The 18,079-nt window shown below is 51.4% G+C and overlaps 1 protein-coding gene across 1 annotated transcript in view; it reads left to right on the forward strand.

The window, feature by feature from the left end:
• Nucleotides 1-18,079, forward strand: part of SFI1 (SFI1 centrin binding protein) — an 87,959-nt gene that overhangs the window by 64,083 nt on the left and 5,797 nt on the right. The window contains exons 15-22 of the mRNA XM_059876212.1: nt 3,453-3,583; nt 9,918-9,999; nt 10,323-10,501; nt 11,207-11,282; nt 11,801-11,896; nt 12,269-12,345; nt 13,097-13,199; nt 14,273-14,369. Coding sequence (XP_059732195.1) covers nt 3,453-3,583; nt 9,918-9,999; nt 10,323-10,501; nt 11,207-11,282; nt 11,801-11,896; nt 12,269-12,345; nt 13,097-13,199; nt 14,273-14,369 — 841 coding nt within the window. The remainder of the gene's footprint in view (nt 1-3,452; nt 3,584-9,917; nt 10,000-10,322; nt 10,502-11,206; nt 11,283-11,800; nt 11,897-12,268; nt 12,346-13,096; nt 13,200-14,272; nt 14,370-18,079) is intronic.

An 18,079-nucleotide genomic window follows, 5' to 3' on the forward strand; every position in this document is an offset into this window, starting at 1 on the left:
TGATCAGGGCCTGGGTCGATTCTGCGTCACCTTTGCCTTCCACACCTGGAAAAGGCTTAGAATTGGTGCATTCTTTGACATCCCTTTGGATTATGTGGCTGTTTTGGAAAAGACATTGCCACCTGGTCTCTCAAGGTCATTTACTGCAAGCACAACAGAATATGAAGAAAGAGTCCTTTTAGAAAAAGAACATGAGCCCCCAAGTTGAAAGGTTATGTTTATTCAAGGTGGAAAAGAAGCAAAGGGTCTCATTGAATTTCTCCCTGAAAAAGAGGGATCCCCTCGACCCTGGGGCCCAGCACTGGAAGAAGGTCAAGGGTTGAGTCCTTATCTCTACAGGCCTCCAGCGCAGCCCACACAGTGGACGGTCTGAAAAATAGTAAGAGCCCTGCTCAGCTGTTATGTTTTAAAAAACCTGTAGCTAACAATCTGGGTATTATTGCTTGGTTCAGATATCCAGGAACACATCAGTGCCTTTTATTTTAAGAAAAGATAAACGTGTAATTTATTATGCGTTTCCTTCTATTTAAGAAGTGATATTACAAAGAATGGCGAGAATGTTTGCTTGTTGTTGAAGCTGGGTGAGAAGTCTGTGGGGATTTGTTTTATTATTGCTTCTACTCTTTTGTATACTTGAAAATTCCCATAAGCAATAGGTAGACATCACAGAAAATTAGAGAAGTGTACAAAGACATAAAAAAAGAAAAAAAATACCCATAATCCTGCCTCTAAGATGACATTTGGTGAGTAAACCTGATATTTTTTTTCCTCTGTGTGAGTAGGAGTGTGTGTACCCATATATTCACAAACACACACGTAGGCATGCTGTAAAATTTTCTATTGCTCTGTAAAAAAAAATCACCCCAAACTCAGTGGATTAAAACAACCACCACTTTATTATGTTTTAAGAATTCTGTGTGTCAAAAATAGAGAGGACATAGCAAGGATGATTGGTCTCTGCTCCGTGTTGCTGGGGCCTCTGCTGGTATGATTCTAGTGGCAGGGGGTTGGAGTCATTTAGCTTAGTTTCCTCACTCACTCACCTGGTTCTGGGGCTGGAATGACTCAAAGACAGGGCTCCACTGGGACTGTTAACTAGAGAGCCTATGCACGGCCTTCCCCAGAGGCTCGGGCTTCCTTTCAGCATGGCGGCCCCTGGGTAGCAGACTTCCTGTGTTGCAGCTTAGGGCTCCCAGAGTGTTCCCACGAACAGGACAGGAGCTATGTGGCTCTTTATGACCCAGCCTTTGAGGTCACTTAGTGTCACTTTCACCACTGGTCAAAGTAGTCACTGTCCACCCAGGTTCAAGGAAAGGAAGATCAAAGAGTTTGCAGTCTTGTTTTTTGGTTTTGTTTTATTTGTTGTTACCGTTTTTGGCTGAGGCATGGGGGTTTTAGTTCCCCAACCAGGGATGGAACCCGTGCCCCCCAGTGGTGGAAGCCCTAGCCACTGGACTGACAGGGAATTCCCTGCAGCCAGCCCTGTCTTAAAAACCGCCACACACATGTATGCTTCCCCGCCACCCCAGGATTTTGTATCATGGAGGCATATGTATCATTCTGTCAGTGGTACATCTTCCTACTGATGTAGCCATAGAATAGCCATAGAATAGTAGTTTTTGTCAGTTGTTCAGCCGTGTCCAACTCTTTGTGGCCCTGTAGGCTGCAGCACACCAGGCTTCCTTGTCCTTCGCTACCTCCTGGAGTTTGCCCAAACTCATGTCCATTGAGTCAGTGATGCCATCCAACCATTTCACCCTCTGTCACCCTCTTCTCCTGCCCTCAATCTTTCCCAGCATCAGGGTCTTTTCCAGTGAGTCAGCTCTTCGCAACAGGTGGCCCAAATATTGAAGCTTCAGTATCAGTCCTTCCAGTGAATATTGAGGGTTGATTTCCGTTAGGATTGACTGGTTTGATCTCTTTGCTGTCTAAGGGACTCACAAGAGTCTTCTCTAGCACCACAATTCAAAAGCATCAGTTCTTCGGCGCTCAGCCTTCTTTATGGTCCAACTCTCAGATCTGTACATGATTACTGGAAAAACCATAGCTTTGACTAGATGGACCTTCGTCACCAAAGTGATGTTTCTGCTTTTTAATACTCTGTCTAGGTTTATCAAAAGTTTTCTTCCAGGAGCAAGTGTCTTTTAATTCCATGGCTGTGTCCCCATCCTCAGCGATTTTGGAGCCCAGGAAAATACAGTCTGTCAATCTTCCCATTTTTTCCTCCGTCTATTTGCCACGGAGTGTTGGGATCAGATGCCGTGATCTTAGTTTTCTGAATGTCCTGAAGTTTAAGCCAGCTTAAAACTGGACAGAACAGTAGTTGCCTTTTTTTCTTCCTGTTTTTTATTTAAATATACATGTTTTTTATTTTAATTTGTGTTGGCTTCTGCCATACAACAGTGCAAATCAGCCATAATCATACATACATCCCCCCTTTCCCTCCCTGATTGCATCCCTCTAGGTCATCACAGAGGGCCAGACGGGGCTCCCTGTGCCACACAGCACTTCTCCCCAGCCATCCGTCTGACACCTGATGGTGTCCATATGCGGAAGCTACTTCCCATTCTCCCACTCGCTCCCTCCCCCACTGTGTCCACAAACCCATCCTCCACATCTGTATCCCCAGTCCTTCCCTGCAGATAGTATCATTTTTTTAGATTCCATATATATGCATACATATGTTCGTTTTTCTGATTCACTGCACTCTGTAACAGGCTCTAGGTTCGTCCACCTCACTAGAACTGACTCATTCATTCTTTTTTACAGCTGAGTGATATTCTGATACATGTACCACAACTTCTTTTTCCATTCATCTGCTGATGGACATTTAGGTTGCTTCCGTGTCCTTGCTGTTGTAAACTGTGCTGCTGTGAACATTGGTACATGTGTCCTTTTTGATGATAGTTTTCTCAGGGTATATGCCCAGTAGTGGGGTTTCTGGGTCACATGGTAGATTTTACTGATCCTATAGTAGATTAAGTAGCCTTTTATAATTACATAAAAATTTAAAGACTCTGTATTTCAAAAAAGTATTATAAAATCAAAAGATACAGGGTGGAAACAAAAATTGATAACACACACGACAGAGGACTAATAAATTTAAGGTTCAAAAAACCCATATATGTCACTGAGTTAAATGCTGACAGTCAGTAAACTGGGCAATGAGGATGAACACTTGGGCCATAGGACAAAACGTTAGATAGATACACATACACACGCATATGGGGTCAAATGTAGGGAGAGACGCTTAATTCACTTTTAATGAAAGGCAAAGTTTTCCACCTATTATTTCATTTTTCACCTGTCATGTTGGCAGAAATTGGAAGTCATGCTTTTCATTTTAAAAGGTGTTTGTACCGGAAGCAGTCCTCCTTTGAGAATGTGACCTGGAAAGACTTTTTTCGTTTTTAATGTAAAGTGCAAATGGTCATTCACGGTCTTCCCCTCAGCTGTTGCAGGCCAGAGCAGACGGCCACTTCCAGCAGAGAGCCCTGCCTGCAGCCTTCCAGGCGTGGAGGAGACTCTGGCGGTGGCGCCAGCAGCAGCGAGCCCTCGAGGCCCGGGCAGCGTGCTTTCACAGGTACCCCGCGCAGCTCCTCTCCGGCCATGTGTCTCGGGTCCAGGTCTGCTGCTGCCCATGCAGCCCTTTGTTTCGTTTCTCAGCCTGTTGGCACCGTCGGCCCGGGTTCTTCCTGGATTTTCAACACTGTAGGCTCACTGAGCTTGTCTGCCCGGAAGAGACAGCCCGTGTTTCCCCTGGGGAAACATTTGCCCATCTGTGTACAAGTGCTTCGAGAACTGCCCTGGTTTTATATCCCTTCCCGCATCACGAGCCGCAGTGAGCTGCTTTAAAGCTGCCCATCAGCGTCCCGGATCAGGGTGTGGCTGGACGTCGCGTCACCTTGGCTGGCTTTCCTGAGCGTGATTTCCCTGAAATGCTGGCTCCTCTTCTGCTGGACCATCTTTTCCCTCTCGATGGGTGCGGTCTTCCTTGGGGTGCTTCTTTAGTTGTGGTCAGTGTGAGCTTAGTTGCCCCGTGGCATGTGGGATCTTAGTTCCCCAACCAGGGATCAGCCTGGGACCTTTGTCAACCCCAACCGGGGACCTGTGTCCCTCACATTGGAAGGCGGTCTCTTAACTCCTAGGCCACCAGGGAAGTCCCTCAACCTGACTTTTTGAAGCCTTGAAAATATTGTCAGCAAAGTTAGGATGGACAGAACTCCATCCTTTTAGCTCCCGTGGGGGCAGCCTTGCCGAGAGCAGGTTTGCGCCACCCGTTAGTGGAGTACAGTGAAGAGGTCATTAATGACTAACTGGCGGCCACAGAGGTGTAGGTGTGGTGCGAGGGGAGAATGGAAAATACAGAAGCCCATTTGCCTGTGACGACATCACCTCCACTAATACTTTCCTTCTCACAGCAGCCCGGAGAGAACAGGTTCAAAGTGATAAATGACTCACCCTGTAACAACAGCCAGTGTTTACATTCAGGTCTTCCTGATTCCAAAGTCCAAGCATTTGCTGCTGGATCAGGAGGAAGGTCTTCTTATGACTTGGTTCAGTCCAGTCACTCAGTTGTGTCTGACTCTGCAACCCCATGGACTGCAGCACGCCAGGCCTCCCTGTCCATCAACAACTCCTGGAGTTCACCCAAACCCATGTCTATCGAGTCAGTGATGCCATCCAACCATCTCATCCTCTGTTGTCCCCTTCTCCTCCTGCCCTCAATCTTGCCCAGCATCAGGGTCTTTTCAAATGAATTCAGCTCTTCGCATCAGGTAGCCAAAGTATTGGAGTTTCAGCTTCAACATCAGACCTTCCAATGAACACCCAGGACTAGTCTCCTTTAGGATGGACTGGTTGGATCTCCTTGCAGTCCAAGGGACTCTCAAGAGTCTTCTCCAACACCACAGTTCAAAAGCATCAATTCTTCAGCGCTCAGCTTTCTTCACAGTCTAACTCTCACATCCATACATGACCACTGGAAAAACCATAGCCTTGACTAGACGGACCTTTGTTGGCAAAGTAATGTCTCTGATTTTTAGTATGCTGTCTTGGTTGGTTGTAACTTTCCAAGGAGTAAGCATCTTTTAATTTCATGGCTGCAGTCACCGTCTGCGGTGGTTTTGGAGCCCTATGACCTGGTAGGAACTTTCAGTCTTGGTGAGGAGGAGAGGCTGATGCTCAAGGGACAGTTGGAGAACAGTCCTAAAGAACAGACCATCTGTGTCCTCAGAGTGTCAGCACAGGTTCTTCCAGGGCTCAGAGCTGGTGCTGAGGGGTGTGCCTGGGGAGGCTTGCTTTGTGGGTGGGGGAGAGTGGATGGTGGGACGAGGAGGGCCAGACTGAGGGGCCGCCTGATCCTGCAGGTAGATCGCGCACAGGTGTTTGACAGGTGCGTGGAAGTAGTGACACTTTGGATGTTGCCCTGAGCGCGGTGCGCATCACTTAGGGCACACACGGGGGGGCCAGCTCTGGGAGAAGTGGACCTGCACTTGGCTTTGGAGGCGCCGAACGCTGGTGTGAGAGGGTCAGCCAGAATCCTGGACTCCGTACACTAAGGTCAAGGAGGTGCTTTTAGTGGGTGGCCATGAAGCAAAGAGGCTGGCGTGGGCTGGCATTTATCTCTGCCCCCTCTGCTGCAGAGAGGGGCTTTGCCTTAGTTTCCGTACTGAGGTCTAATGTAAGAGGCATTCAACAAATGGCTTCACTGCCTACAACGCACGTTTCCTTTACAAATGAGCTGGTTCTGTTGCTTGCTTGTTTGTATTTTGGGATGTTATGAGGACCAGAAATCGAGGGCACCTTCAAAGCAGCCCAGAGGAGCTCCTAAAAGGGATGTGGTTGGCGTCAGCCTTGGGCGAGTTTAGAACCATCACTTGAGACAAAAGTGTGGAGGGCGAATCAAGGTAGGGAGTCAGATGGAGGCTTGAAGGCTGGCAAAAAAGATCTAGACTTTACTTCTTTGGGTTTAGTTGGATCTTTTTAGAAAACTCAGTTTTTCAGGTTCCTGCCTTCCTGGTTCACGAGGAGGCGGAGTGATTGGGAACCTGGCTTAGAAGCCGACAGGCCCGACTGAGTGCAGACCACACTGCACGCTTGGCAGTTCTGTGGCTCTGGGCAAGTCACTCAGTCTCTCTGAGCCCCAGTTTCCTCAAATGTAAAATGGAGATGAAGTGATAATATCCCACAGGGTTGCCATGACCATTGAGTAGGATAATCCATCCCCTGGAACTGATTTGTGGCTCTTAAGGTCAATTGATGTCCATGGGTTTGGTTTTGAGTTTAGCAAATCAAAGTTCCAAAAAAAAAAAGCATATGTTCTATCTTTCCATAATTCTTGGGGTACTTAAAAAAATATTTCAGGAATATAAACTGAATTCATGGTGGAATCTCATGAATTATGACTAAATAGTTTATTAACCAGCCAGTGAAACATTATACCGAGAATGAGGCGATACCATTTGCCTTTTTTTTTTTAATTGAGCTAAAATTTACGTACAGTAAAAGGTATAGATGTTAAGCAAGTAGATTGAATTTTTACAGATTGCGTCGCAGGATAACTAGCACCCCACCTGAGATACAGAATGCTTCCATCATCCCGGAGAGTTCCTTCCTGCCCTTTTCCAGTCAGTTCCTACCCGCACGAGTAATCCCTGTTCTGCGTTCTGCCCTTCTAGGTTCGTTTTTGTGTGCTTTTGAACTTTGCACAGTGGGATCATATAGTACCTGCTCTATTGTGTCTTCGAGTCTTTTAAAGTTCAGCCTAATGTTTTTGAGATTGAGCCAGGTTATTGCATGTATCTATAGCTGTTTTTAACTTGCTGAGTAGTATTCAATTGTATGTGTCTAAGACACTGTTTCGATCTGTTTTAACATAGGAGTTGTTTTCCAGTTTGAGGCCGTCGTACCTAAGGCTGCTGTGGACACTGTTTTAGTGGAACACATTTTCGCTTCTCTTGGGTCGATACCTTGAAGTAGACTTCTGGGTCAGAGGGTGGGCATCTGCTTAATCTTGTAGGTGGCTATAGCATTTTCTGCTCACACCAGAAAACCTGAGGATTCTGGTTGCTCCAGCATCCTCACCAACATTAAAATATTTTTTTATTTACTTTTGGTTGTGCTAGGTGTTCGTTGCTTCGTGGGCTTTTCTCTACTTGTGGCGAGTGGAGGCTGCTCTCTAGTTGTGGTGTGTGGGCTTCTTATTGCAGTGGCTTCTCGCTGCTGAGCGCAGGCTCGAGGGCATGCAGGCTTCAGTAGCTGGGGCTGAAGGGCTCTAAAGCACAGGCTCATTAGTTGCGGCGCATGGGCTTAGGTGCTCCACAGCATGTGGGATCTTCCCAAGTCAGGGCTCGAACTTGTGTCCCTTGCATTGCAAGGCAGATTCTCAACCACTGGACTGCCAGGGAAGCCCCAACATTGCTCTCGAAGTCTTTTCAGCTTTGCTGTTTCAGTGGGTATGTGGAGAGCAGTTTCATTTTCCTGAGGACTAATGATGTACAGCATTTCTTTAAAGCCTGATTGTTGCTGTTCATTCGCTAAGGCATGTCCAACTCTTTGTGACCCCGTGGACTGCAGCACGTCAGGCTTTGCTGTCCTTCACTATCTCCTGGAGTTTGCCCAAACTCATGTCCATTGAGTTGGTGATGCACTCAGCCTTCTTTATGGTCAAACTCTCACATCCTTACATGACTGCTGGAAAAACCATGAAAGTCGCTCGGCCGTGTCCAACTATTTATGACCCCATGGACTGACAGTCCATGGAATTCTCCAGACCAGAATACTGGAGTGGTTAGCCTTTCCTTTCTCCGGGGGATCTTCCCAACCCAGAGATTGAACCCAGGTCTCCCACATTGGAGGCGGATTCTTTACCAGCTGAGCCACCAGGGAAGCCCAAGAATACTGGAGTGAGTAGTCTACCTTCTCCAGTGGATCTTCCCAACCCAGGAATTAAACCGGGGTCTTTACCAACTGAGCTGTCGGGGAAGCCCACAGCCTTGACTGATCAGACCTTTGTCGGCAAAGTGACGTCTCTTCCTTAAAGCTCATGAGCCAGAAACAGGACATGTGTAATTTGACCAAGTCAGATTGACTGCCAGGAAGGAGGGGAGCTCTGGAGTGCTGCTCTCTGTACACGAGGGAAGGGAATTTGTAACCGAGGAGGCTCTAAGAGAAAGAGGGTTCCTTTTTGGATGGATCGCTGTTTCTGAGGCCAGATGGGGCGGGTTGAGAGGTGGGGACTCACTTGGGAGCATTGTCATCGTGAGTGTCCTCGGGAGTGAGTGGTCACAGCAGAGCTTATCTGGGCATCACTGCTGAGGACAAGGGGGTCCTCGTGGCGTCTGACAGCTGCCGCGTCACCAAGGGAGAAGCAGGCTTGGCTTGTGGTTGGCTTCATCAAGTGTGGGAGTCCTCCAGACCTGATGCATGGTCGGGCTGCATTTACGCTTTTCAGTCTGAGCTGATTTTCATCCTTGGAATACCAGACAGGTTTTGATCCTTTTGGCCTTTATCACATGCTCACTGACCACTTTATACCTTTTGGGAGGTGTCCGTTCAAGTCTTTCTCCTAGTTTTTAAGAGAATTGAATTGTGTGTCTTTTAAAAACTCTTACTGATTTGTAGAAGATTTTAAAAATATTTTCTGGATACCAGCTCTTTGTTGGACTACGGTATTGAAAATACTCTCTTCCAGGATGTGGCTGGCTTTTTCATTTTCTAACTATTTATTTTAACTGAGAGCAAAGTAGGTGATTATATATGTACTGACGTGAATTAACTGTGTTTTGTTTTCATTTTTTTGTGAGCGGAAGTGTTTAATTTCAGTACGGTACAATTCCTTGATTTTTTTTTTCCTTTGATAATTTGTGATTTGGGGATTCCCAGAAATAATTTGCGGTCTCTGCCTCAGCTCAGTGAGATTGTCGTGCTCTCCTCGGCCTCCCTCCCCTGACCCCAGTGTCCAGAAGGTGCCCCCCAGGCGAAATGGGGCTCACCTTGCACGTTCCCTGTCCCTCGATGATCACACCTGCGGTGCCTGAAAACAGTAACTTCGTGCATCTTGTCCCAGTTTGTACCACGTGGACGGATGGGTTGCTGTGTCCTGGCAGGAAGTGCAGCTCTTTGTTCTGAGTGGTGTATCCGACGGGTTAAATGCCAGGGTCGCTGTCTCCCGTCCCCCAGCATCAGTCCTAATGGCTTTGCCAAGGCACAGCCCCTGCAGGCTGTTGACCAGTTGTCCCAGTGCTGCTTCCCTGGTGGCTCAGACAGTAAGCTGTCTGCCTACAGTGCGGGAGACCCGGGTTCGATCCCTGGGTTGGGAAGATCCTCTGGATCTGGCAACCCACTCCAGTACTCTTGCCTGGAAAATCCCGCGAACTGAGGAGCCTGGTAGGCTACAGTCTATGGGGTCACAAAGAGTCGGACACGACTGAGCGACTTCACTCACTCACTCACTCACTGACGGTGTGCAGGTAGGCCTGGGCAGAGGTGCAGACCATCTCTCTGTCCACTTCACCTGAAATACTTGTTTGAACTTCTTTTTCTTGGGGCCCAGCTCAGCTTTGGGTTTTCCGGCTTCTGTTTTTAACTGCTTGCCCTAAGGACGTGGGTAGCAGCAGCCTGGCTGCTCAGCAGGGACTGGAAGGGCTTTCCCTGCGCCCGTCGAGCACTGTGGGTAATTGAGCGTGGGGCGCAGGAAGAAACAGGGTCTCCAGGCCTGAATCGTCTTCACACCGTGTGGGTGAGGCCGGAAACTGTGTGGAATGTGTCAGGTCATTTGGGGGGTTTGGCTTTTGTCTGCTTTCCTTGCTCCCCACCTGGGCTTATTTGGCTCTTAATATAAGAGAAAAAACCTAGTCATTTGGAACGTATCATTCTTGTGGAGTTAAGTGCTCTCCTGTTATTCACTTTTTCAGGGAGGTGTTAGAGAAGCAGGTGTTTGCCATCTGGTGTCAGAAGATGTCTCAGCATCGAGAACACCGCTTGGCAGAGAGGATGGTGAGTGGCTCCCCCGGGGCCCCCCAGGGAGGTGCTGGGACACTCAGGGCCTGCTTCAGGTCTCCACCTGGCGCCTTGCCCCTGAGGACGCTGCTGGACACAGACCCATGCTGCAGGGCGACCCGCCTGCAGCCAGGCTTCACGAGGCCAGGGCAGGGCCTGGCATCTGTTTCCTTGTCTGTCAGTGGACTCTGCAGATGGTTTCTGGGCCCGCCCAGCTCCTGCATGTCCAGCTCTTCCGCCTTGGTCATCGTTCGTGGCCTGGACTTTTCCTGGCTTCCGTACCGCCGCCTCTGTGACCCTTCCAGTCTCTCCTGCCACAGGCCGTGCTCCATGCAGAGCAGCACCTTCTGCAGAAATCATGGTCCTTGTGGCGCCAGCAGGCAGCGGCACACCGCCTGGAGCAGCAGCAGCATGCACTGGCCTGTGCCCACCACCACCTCGGGCGGCTCAGGAAGGCCTTCTGTGTCTGGAGGGAGGGCTCCCGAGGGCTCAGAACAGAGTGAGTGGCTACTCGTGCCTTGGAAACCCTTCCCCACTCGGGGCAGCTTTGACTGTAGTGGCAGACTGTTAGCTCTGAGCGTCTGCCGGTGGGGGTGGGGAGGTGGTCGTGTCAGCCTGGATTCTGGTCTTAAGTCCCGGAAATTCAACTTGAAACCGTCTAAGCAAAACTGGGGCTGCAGTGGGAGGCTCCTGGGGTGCTCATGGATCTCTGGGCTCAGGACCTTGGCTGGTCAGCAGGGCCTATGGAGCTGAGGTCCCGCCCGTCAGCTCCATCCTGCTCACTGATTGGGGCCACTTGAAGCGCCCATGGCCAGGGCAGACTATGGCAGTTTCACCACACCCCGTAGTCAGGGACCAGGGCAGACAACCCTGTGTGCCCGGCAGGCGTCGTCCTGCCCTGGGTTCTCTCTTGATCTGCTTTGTGCTCCGAGGGTCTCTCACTTCTAGAACTCTGGCCACATTGAACCTCCTCCTCAGTTACCTGTTCCCACACGAACACAGAGCCCTGTGAATTTGTCCACAAAAATTGGGCTGCATGAGTGCTGTTCTGGGTGGAACGCCCAAATCCTTTGTCAGCTGTTCCCAAAAGGTCTTGATTCCCCTGCATGTTTAAGACCCCCTGGGCAGGGTCCCGGCTGCAGTGGGGTGACCCTCGAGAGGGCCTTCACAGGGTCTGGGCTGAGTGCCAGCTGTCTCCCTGCAGGAGGACGGGCACTATGCGGGCTGCACGGTTCCACGCGGCGTGGCTTCTGCGCCGGGCCTGGACCAGGTGGCGGGAGGTGAGGCCTTGGCACATGGGCACTGCCCGCCTGGGGCTGTGGGTGGGTGGAGCTTCATCAGGGTGACTCAGGGCGAACACAGGGTCTCCTCCACGGCCCCGCGGAAACCACCTTCCCCTGAGTGTGTGTGGGAGGCCGGGCGGCAGCTGGGGTGAGTGCCCAGCTGGTTTCATGAGACGACTGGGCATAGGTCCCCGCTGTGGCAGGTGCCAGGCTGTCCCTCCTGGACGCTCTGAGTCTAAAGTTCCTGGTCTAACGGTTCACAGACGTCCTCTTCAGGGCGAAAAAGGTTCACACTGCTGCTGGTTCGCACTGAACCGCAGGAGGCATTTGCCCCATGTCATCCTCACAGCCCTCTAAGACAGCCCTCTAAAAACAATGTGTTTACAGAAGAGGATGCTGGGCTTGGGGTTAATAACCACTTTACCCGAGCTTCCCCAAACCAAGAGTGAGACTGAGGCACGGCCAAGCCCCCCTCAGCCCTGGGCCCGCGGCGGCCGGCTCTCTCCTCTCCGCAGCGCCGGGCTCTGCGCAGTGCCGAGTGGCGGAAGCTGGCGCAAGCCGACCTGCACCACCAGCACAGCTTGCTGCACAGGGCGCTGCAGACCTGGGGGGTACGCGATGCCGCGGTCCCCCAGACCTCCTTGGCTGGCAGGGAGGGGGATTCCGAAGACTTTGTTCCCCTTCCTTGTTCCTCCCGCCTCTCCCGAGGTAGTAATTCCACAAGACTCAGAGCAAGTGCCCTGGCCAGTGGGTCTTACACCCCTGAGCTAGTTCTCTGTCCTTCCCCGGGGGCCAGGGGCCTGGGGGCTGGACTTACCAGGTGAGGGCATAGCTGGTCCTCTCGCTGTTCCTGGGTGGGCTCCTGGCCTCCCCCCACCCTCTGTGCTGCCTGCTCTGGGCATCACAGGCCCTGTACCCCTGCGGCTGCCCCAGGGTGACAAGTGCTGCGGCCTGGGTCCTCCAGTCCTCCTGGTCATCTGCAGGTTTATCAGAGCCGGGTGCGGAGCGTGCTGCAGGAGGCGGCTGCCAGGGAGAGCCGGCACAAGAGGCGGCTGCTGCGGTGAGTCCGCGCGTCCCTGGCACAGCCCAGGGACCGGGGAGCAGGCTGCAGACCGCGGCAGGTTGGGGGGACCCCAGCCAGGGTCTGGCAGTCACGCCTGGCTGCCTCCTGCTGCTGAGAGCAAGGCTTCGGTGTTTCCAGTGCTAGTGCTGTTCACTGGGGCCTCACGTGTCTTGAACCCACGCTGTGTGCTGAGCGGGGCCTCTGGGAGGCACCTGCGCCATCTCCCGCCTGTCTTGTTCATCTGAGTACCTTTCCCTGCCCCGTTCAGACCTGCAGGAGGTACCTTGTCACCTCTGCTCCCTCCCAGGCCCACCTCCTGCCCTCCCCCCACCCCCTGCTCTAAGCCTCTCTCCAGCTTCTGGGCCTGTCTGCATCTCGCATGTGGGCTCACTCACGCCCCTCGGCCGCGCTGTGTTCTTCCCCTGCCTCAGTCTGTTCAGCACCTGCTGTTCCAGGCTGTGCGTGCCTTCCTCAGTCTTCCTGTCTGCACCTCTCTTACCATGGATGCAGCGCCTCTGTCGTTGTCACTGGGTTGCAGCCCTGTGTTCCCCGTGGCGCCTGAATGCACGAGGCCGTGGTGCCCGTGGTGCTCCCACGGCACCGCTCAGCCGCGTGCGGGGTGTGCAGTCAACGTAAATCGTCCGTGCGACGGACACGCTCGGGTGTGGGGAGACCTCGATTCACGACCAAGCAGAAGAGCCTCGCACTGTCCACCCCCAGGTCACCCTGTCCCCCCGTGTGCCCGCAGGCATGTGTTACATCGCTGGAGAGAGAACGCCATGGCCCAAGCAGACGAAGCAAACAAGATGTCCCGGGCGGCAGCTCACTACAGGAGGACTCTGTGCTCCAAGGTGAGCCCTGTGGGCCAGCTGGCCGCCGGGGGGCTGGGGCCGCGTTCCTGCCATGGGGCGGCCTGGAAGTGCCTCCAGAGGCGTGAACTGAACGAGGAGCCCAGAACAAGAGACAGCGCCCTTCTGCACATACACAGCTGGGCCAGCAGGCGGGCTTGTGTACTCACTCCTTTTACTGAATTCTGAACCAACATCCGTAAAACAAAGGCAGGGTGTATACTGACTGTGAACCAGCTCTCCCCAGAACCAGGGTTGCCCACACACGTGGAACCTTCCCTTGGGACGCCACGCCTCTGTCTCCTCGTATCATCACGGGGAGGCCTCCCTGACCCCTGCTGCTCTTTGGCCTTGTGGGATTCATGGCCTCGGGGGCTTTCCGTAGAGCCTCCTGGAAAGTGCGGTCATTGGTCACAGTTGGCAGGAATTGGTGCCCTGGCTCCACGTGCTGGGGGCGCATGGGAACAAGTCACGTCATGTGACAGGACGCACATGCCGTGGTGGAGGTGGTCCTCGACTCGGGGGCATTTCAGAAGAAGGCAGTTTGCTGGGAGCCCGAGGCTGTCCTGGCAGCTCTGGGGCCTCTGTGAACAAACAGCAGTTCCACGTGGTCAGGGTCCAGTCTGCTCTCAGGGAAGTTCACAGGCCGGTGTGAGCGCCCTGCTCTGGAAGGACGGTCGGGGCTCGGAGGGGAGGCGGCCTCTGGGGAGTGGAGTTCGTGACTGTGTGGCGGGCAGGCGGCAGGCACCCTCTGTCCTGTTACTGTGGTTTCACGTGTGCCTCACGTATGTCGCACGTGACATGAAGCTTCCACTTAACACACAGGATGGGAGCCCGAGTGAGCCTTGATGTCTTAACGGCACTGTGTGAAGTTCAGCTCATCTGGGCCCATCGCCTGGGACCCAGGGCTTCCTGCGAGGGGCCTGGGCAAGGTGGCCTGGGTCTGTGTGGACGGCGGGCACTTCCTGGAGCCCACATGAATGCCGTTCACTCCATGAGGAGCCACCCACAGAGCCGGGTTGACCCCAGGAAGTGGGGACGTGCCATGACCACACTCTTCTGCTTCTGCCCCTCAGGTCCTGCTTGAGTGGCGAGAGGCAGCATCTGTGGAGGTGTATTACCGAGAGCAGGCGGACGGAGCTGTCAGGGAGGCCCAGCTGGTGCTGAGTAGAGGTAAGTGGGGCCCGGCAGCTAGACGGTGGTGGTTCAGTCATGTCTGACTCTGCGACCCCATGGACTGCAGCACACCAGGCTTCCCTGTCCTTCACTGTCTCCCAGAGCTTGCTCAAACTCATGGTCATTGAGGCCATCCAACCATCTCATTCTGTCGTCCCCTTCTCCTGCCTTCAGTCTTTCCCAGCCTTTTCTGATAAGTTGGCTCTTCTCAACAGGTGACCAAAGTATTAAAGGTTTAGTTTCAGCATCAGTCCTTCCAATGAACATTCAGGGTTGATTTCCTTTAGGATTGACTGGTTTGATCTCTTTGTGTTCCAAGGGACTCTCGAGTCTTTTCCAACACAATTCAAAAGCATCAGTTCTTTGGCACTCAGCCTTCTTTGTGGTCAGACTCTTCACATCCATACATGACCACTGGAAAAACCATAGCTTTGACTAGACGGACCTTTGTTGGCAAAGTGACGTCTCTGCTTTTAATATGCTGTCTAGGTTTCTCATAGCATTTCTTCCAAGGAGCAAGCATCTTTTAATTTCATGGCTGCAGTCACCATTCGCAGTGACTTTGGAGCCCAAGTAAATAAAGTCTGTCACTGTTTCTACTGTTTGCCCATCTATTTGCCATGAAATGATGGTCCTGGATACCATAATCTTCTTTTTTTGAATGTTGAGTTTTAAGCCAGTTTTTTCACTCTCTTCTTTCACCTTCATCAAGAGTCTCTTGAGTTCGTCTTCACTTTCTGCCATAAGAGTGGTGCCATCTGCATATCTGAAGTTATTGATATTTCTCCTGGCAATCTTGATTCCAGCTTGTGCTTCATCCAGCCCGGCATTTCTCATGATGTACTCTGCATATAAGTTAAAAAGCAGGTGACAATATACAGCCTTAATGTACTCCTTTCCCAATTTTGAACTAGTCCATTGTTCATGTCTGGTTCTAACTGTTGCTTCTTGACCTGCAAACAGGTTTCACAGGAGGCAGGTAAGGTTATCTGGTATTCCTATCTCTTTAAGGGTTTTCCACAGTTTGTTGTGATCCACACAATAAAAGGTTTTAGCATAGTCAGTGAAGCAGAAGTAGGTGTTTTTCTGGAACTCTCTTGCTTTTTCTATGATCCAGCAGATGTTGGCAATTTGATCTCTCCTTTCTCTGCCTTTTCTAAATCCAGCTTGAACATCTGGAAGTTCTCAGTTCACGTACTGTTGAACCCTGACTTGGAGAATTTTGAGCATTACTTTGCTAGCGTGTAAAATGAGTGCAATTGTGCAGTAGTTTGAACATTCTTTGGCATTGTCCTTCTTTGGGATTGAAATGAAAACTGACCTTTTCCAGTCCTGTGGCCACTGCTGAGTTTTCTAAATTTGCTGGCATATTGAGTGCAGCACTTCAACAGCATCATCTTTTAGGATTTGAAATTTCTGTCACCTCCACTAGCTTTGTTCATAGTGATGCTTCCCAAGGCCCACTTGACTTCACATTCCAGGATGTCTGGCTCTAGATGAGTGATCACGCCATCGTGGTTATCTGGGTCATGTTTTTTTTTGTATAGTTCTTCTGTGTATTCTTGCCACCTTTTCTTAATATCTTCTGCTTCTTTTAGGCCCATGCCATTTCTGTCCTTTATCGAGCGCATCTTTGCATGAAATGTTCCCTTGATATCTCTAATTTTCTTGAAGAGATCTGTAGTCTTTCCCATTCTGTTATTTTCCTCTCTTTCTTTGCCTTGATCACTTAGGAAGGCTTTCTTATCTCTCCTTGCTATTCTTTGGAACTCTCCATTCAGATGAGTATATCTTTCCTTTTCTCCTTTGCCTTTTGTTTCTCTTCTTTTCTCAGCTATTTGTAAGGCCTCCTCGAACCATTTTGCCTTTTGCATTTCTTTTTCTTGGGGATGGTTTTGATTACTGTCTCCTGTACAGTGTTACAAACCTCTCTCCATAGTTCTTCAGGCACTCTGTCTGTCAGATCTGATCCCTTGAATCTATTGGTCACTTGCACTGTATAATCGTAAGGGATTTAATTTAGGTCATACCTAAATGGTCTAATGCTTCTCCCTATTTTTCTTCAATTTAAGTCTGAATTTGGCAATAAGGAGTTAGTTCAGGATCTGAGCCACAGTCAGCTCCTGGTCTGTTGTTGCTGACTGTATAGAGCTTCTCAATCTTTGGCTGCAGAGAATGTAGTCAGTCTGATTCTGGTGTTGACCGTCTGGTGACGTCCATGTGGAGTCGTCTCTTCTGTTGTTGGAAGCGGGTGTTCGTTGTGACCAGTACGTTCTCTTGGCAAAAGTCTGGAAGCTGAAGAGCGGCCTGTGAAGATTAAACTCAAGGTGCTGGCAGGGCCGTGCTCCCTCCACAGGCTTTGCGGTGGTGGGGAGGTGGTCTCCTCCCCTGCTCAGCTGGCTTCTGGTGGCTCCTGGGCACCCTTGCTGCACCTCAGGCTGTAGACATGTTGTCACTCCGGCCTTATCGTTCCTCACGTCATCATCCGTGTCTGTGTCTCTTCTTAAGAGACCAGTCATAACTGGGTTAAGGGCACACCCCACTCCAGATGTCAGTTGCTCCACACACCATTAGCTCAGGTTCTGGGGTGGATGTGACCTTGGGAGGAGTAAACTGGTCCATCTTCACATCCTTTTCCCAGCCAATTGCCATTAATGAAAAGGCCCAGGCTTGAGATCTACAGAGAAGTAAAGACCTGGAGCTGGAATGGGGTCTTGGAGGCAGTTTGATGGGGACGTTCTGCCCGTGACAGCTGCTTGTCAGGTTGGGCCCTCCCTGTCAGGGTCCTGCTTCCTAGTCTGCTTGGGAAGCAGGGACTGTCCAGCTGGCCCCAGGCAGTCCCATGACCTGCCATTCCAATGGCCTGGGGGGACCGCTGCTGGAGAGAGATGTGAAAACAGGGACCCTTGGGTCTGCAGGGGCACGTCTGACACTCTGAGGAGACAGCTGCTGGTTAGAATGAATGAGAAATGGTTTAAATCGGACCATAGAGAAAATGGATCAAGCTGTTAAATTGGCTTAATAGCATTTGCTCTGAGACAAAAGCTAATCCACTCAGATTTGGTTCTGACTGGTTCTTGTGTCAATGAACACAGTTCCATGCTCTCCTGGACAGAATCTCAGGGTCCAGCACGCTCCTCTGTGACCTCAGACTGCCCCTCACCCTAGAAACCAAGGTAAATGTTTCTAGTCATTCCCAGGAAAGATGCGGCGCTCAGCCCGCCCCCAGTCTCTGCTGGGACGGCTGCCCCTCACCCTAGAAACCAAGGCTAAGTGTTTTTAGTCATTCCCAGGAAAGATGCGGCGCTCAGCCCGCCCCCAGTCTCTGCTGGGCGGACTTTGGCACTGGTGCTGCACGGCACCCGGTTTGGGTCAGGCGACCGCGGTGGGGGGGTGACCGGCACAGCTGAAGCTGCTTCCCTTGCGGGCCTGCCGGCAGCGTCTTTCCTCACATGGCTGGTGGCACGTGGCTGGCCCTCAGTTTCTGTGTCCATTAGGGCTGGTGCGGGGCGCTGGGGGCTGTTGATGACATGCCGTGTTCTCAGCACGCAGCACATGTGCTCGCCATACCCATGGGGCTCTTTCTTGGCATAAGTGAGCCTCTGAGTCTCAGGCACACATTGGTGGTCCAGGGCTCGGCTGGGGCTGCAGGAGGACGGAGCAGGGGTAAGGGATCGTGGGCACTCATGCCCATCAATGGCTGTGTA

Source organism: Bos taurus, chromosome 17 (assembly GCF_002263795.3).
Source record: "Bos taurus isolate L1 Dominette 01449 registration number 42190680 breed Hereford chromosome 17, ARS-UCD2.0, whole genome shotgun sequence".
Taxonomy (NCBI): Eukaryota; Metazoa; Chordata; class Mammalia; order Artiodactyla; family Bovidae; genus Bos; species Bos taurus.